The sequence below is a fragment of the Oncorhynchus keta genome, unplaced genomic scaffold (assembly GCF_023373465.1).
Source record: "Oncorhynchus keta strain PuntledgeMale-10-30-2019 unplaced genomic scaffold, Oket_V2 Un_contig_22521_pilon_pilon, whole genome shotgun sequence".
In the NCBI taxonomy this organism is placed as follows: Eukaryota; Metazoa; Chordata; class Actinopteri; order Salmoniformes; family Salmonidae; genus Oncorhynchus; species Oncorhynchus keta.
Window position 1 is genome coordinate 25001 of NW_026282945.1, and position 3490 is coordinate 28490.

Sequence of the window (3490 nt, forward strand, 5' to 3'; positions counted from 1 at the left end):
TACGAATCACGGTGAGGAGGGAGGGAGGGAGGGGATACGCCCCATGGAGAAACAGGGACACCATGAATCACGGTGAGGAGGAGGGAGGCCCCATGGAGAGGGAGGACACTACGAATCACGGTGAGGAGGGAGGGAGGGACGCCCCCATGGAGAAACAGGGACACTACGAATCACGGTGAGGAGGGAGGGAGGGAGGGAGATCGCCCCATGGAGAAACAGGGACACTACGAATCACGGTGAGGAGGGAGGGAGGGAGAGACGCCCCATGGAGAAACAGGGACACTACGAATCACGGTGAGGAGGGAGGGAGGGAGGGAGATCGCCCCATGGAGAAACAGGGACACTACGAATCACGGTGAGGGAGGGAGGGAGATACGCCCCATGGAGAAACAGGGACACTACGAATCACGGTGAGGAGGGAAGGAGGGAGGGAGATATGCCCCATGGAGAAACAGGGACACTACGAATCACGGTGAGGAGGGAGGGAGAGAGATACGCCCCATGGAGAACCAGGGACACTACGAATCACGGTGAGGAGGGAGGGAGAGAGATACGCCCCATGGAGAACCAGGGACACTACGAATCACGGTGAGGAGGGAGGGAGAGAGATACGCCCCATGGAGAACCAGGGACACTACGAATCACGGTGAGGAGGGAGGAGGGATGGGAGGGATGACGGGAGGAGGGAGGGAGGGAGGGAAATACGCCCCATGGAGAAACAGGGACACTACGAATCACGGTGAGGAGGGAGGGAGGTGAGATCTGACTGTTCCGCCCCATGGAGAACCAGGACACTACTGAGAATCACGGTGAGGAGGAACACAATGCCTCATGGAGAACACAGGGACACACGAATCACGGTGAGGAGGGAGGGAAATACGCCCCATGGAGAAACAGGGACACACACGAATCACGGTGAGGAGGGAGGGAGACTGCTACGCTCCACATGGAGAAACAGGGACTTAATTTGATCTGAATCACGGTGAGGAGGAGGGAACGCCCCATGGGGCAGGGACACTACGAATCACGGTGAAGGGAGGGAGGGAGGAGATGTCCCCACGGAGAAACAGGGACACTAGCTCTGAATCACGGTGAGGAGGGACAGGGCAGAGAGATACGCCCCATGGAGAAACAGGGACAGTACAAATCACAGTGAGGAGGGAGGAGGGATGGAGATGTCCCATGGAGAAACAGGGACACTCACTGAGATCAGTGATAATAGGAGGGAGGGAGGAGATGTTACCCAGCTCTGAGAGAAACAGGGACACTAGTGTCTCTACAGGGGAATGGACACTACTGAGATCAGAATGGTATAGTGTCCTCTACAGGCGTCTGTGGTAGAGTGTTACCTCAGCTCTCAGATCAGTAATAATAGTATAGTGTCCCTCTACAGGGCAGAGTGTTACCTCAGCTCTGAGATCAGTAATAATGGTATAGTGTCCCTCTACAGGCGAGGCAGAGTGTCACCTCAGCTCTGAGATCAGTGATAATGGTATAGTGTCCCTCTACAGGCGTCTGTGGCAGCATGTCACCTCAGCTCTGAGATCAGTAATAATGTATAGTGTCCCTCTATAGGGGCAGAGTGTTACCTCAGCTCTGAGATCAGTAATAATGGTATAGTGTCCCTCTATAGGGGCAGAGTGTTACCTCAGCTCTGAGATCAGTAATAATGGTATAGTGTCCCTCTACAGGCGTCTGTGGCAGCATGTCACCTCAGCTCTGAGATCAGGAAACATTGACTCTGCTACAGAGCACAAACACTGTCTGGAGGAGAGGCAAAGAGCAGAGGGCCGACAGAGAGCTGCCTCCAACACACCCTGGACACCCAAGTACTTTGTCAAGGAGGTGAGGAACTAGGACCTGAACGGTTCACTTTGACCTCTGACATTACCTCAAACTTTGAGTCAGCTTCCCTGGTCTTGTCTTTAATGTACTGTACGTTCACAATCAAAATTATTTTTAAAAAAGACACTGCTAAACATGTTTCCCTTTGCTCTCTCTCTCTCAAACTATCTCTCTCTGTCTCTTTGTCTCTCTCTCTGTCTCAAACTATCTCTCTCTGTCTCTCTCTGTCTCTTTGTCTCTCTCTCTCTCTCTCTCTCTCTCTCTCTCTCTCTTCTCTCTTCTCTCAGGGCGAGGGCTGGGTGTATCACAACCCCTTGTGGAAGACCCACTGACGAGGGGAGGGACCTCGGGGAGGGGCAACGTGCCAGCTGCCAATCACAGCACGGCGAGCGGCCCGCTGGTGGTCATGGCAACACACAGGGGACCAGCTAGCCGGGCCGCTAGAGAATAGAGGAAATGCAACAAGGGGCCTGTGTTCCAAATGGGACCCTATTCTCTATATAGCGGACAACTGCAGAAAGAGTGCACTACATAGGGAATAGGGTGCTAATTTTCAGGAGGAGCTTGTGTCTCAGTCATTCAATAAGAATGAGAGGTGCCAAAGACTCTCAGAGGGACAAGAACTACAGTCAAGACAGGAGAAGCTCACTGAGTTTCCCTGTCAGAAGCTGACCTGCTATACCACACGATACAGGAAACTCGGCGGCCATTTTGGAGACGGACCGGGTCGAACCAGGAAGAGATTGGTTAGGGACAGAAGATGAGCGTGATCGTTGGTGGTCAAAGATAGCTGAACAATTATGTAGCTTTTAAAAAAAATATATAGTAGAATCTAAATAGCAGAAGAATATATTACATTCACATGTTTCTTCCTTCACTTTCAATTTGTTTGCACAGGTTCTGTAGCTGTCTCCACTGTTATTACCCAGTAGGCCACAGGAGGGGTTGTCCTTCCAGCTGTCTCCACTGTTATTACCCAGTAGGCCACAGGAGGGGTTGTCCTTCCAGCTGTCTCCACTGTTATTACCCAGTAGGCCACAGGAGGGGTTGTCCTTCCAGCTGTCTCCACTGTTATTACCCAGTAGGCCACAGGAGGGGTTGTCCTTCCAGCTGTCTCCACTGTTATTACCCAGTAGGCCACAGGAGGGGTTGTCCTTCCAGCTGTCTCCACTGTTATTACCCAGTAGGCCACAGGAGGGTTGTCCTTCCAGCTGTCTCCACTGTTATTACCCAGTAGGCCACAGGAGGGGTTGTCCTTCCAGCTGTCTCCACTGTTATTACCCAGTAGGCCACAGGAGGGGTTGTCCTTCCAGCTGTCTCCACTGTTATTACCCAGTAGGCCACAGGAGGGGTTGTCCTTCCAGCTGTCTCCACTGTTATTACCCAGTAGGCCACAGGAGGGGTTGTCCTTCCAGCTGTCTCCACTGTTATTACCCAGTAGGCCACAGGAGGGGTTGTCCTTCCAGCTGTCTCCACTGTTATTACCCAGTAGGCCACAGGAGGGGTTGTCCTTCCAGCTGTCTCCACTGTTATTACCCAGTAGGCCACAGGAGGGGTTGTCCTTCCAGCTGTCTCCACTGTTATTACCCAGTAGGCCACAGGAGGGGTTGTCCTTCCAGCTGTCTCCACTGTTATTACCCAGTAG

At 52.8% G+C, this 3490-nt stretch overlaps 1 protein-coding gene across 1 annotated transcript in view; it reads left to right on the forward strand.

Annotated features, from left to right (window-relative positions):
* The window catches only part of LOC127921471 (oxysterol-binding protein-related protein 10-like), a 6297-nt gene extending 3508 nt beyond the window's left edge, over positions 1 to 2789 (forward strand). The window contains exons 4-5 of the mRNA XM_052505166.1: positions 1692 to 1845; positions 2133 to 2789. Coding sequence (XP_052361126.1) covers positions 1692 to 1845; positions 2133 to 2177 — 199 coding nt within the window. The 3' untranslated portion in view covers positions 2178 to 2789. The remainder of the gene's footprint in view (positions 1 to 1691; positions 1846 to 2132) is intronic.
* Positions 2790 to 3490: the final 701 nt, after the last annotated feature.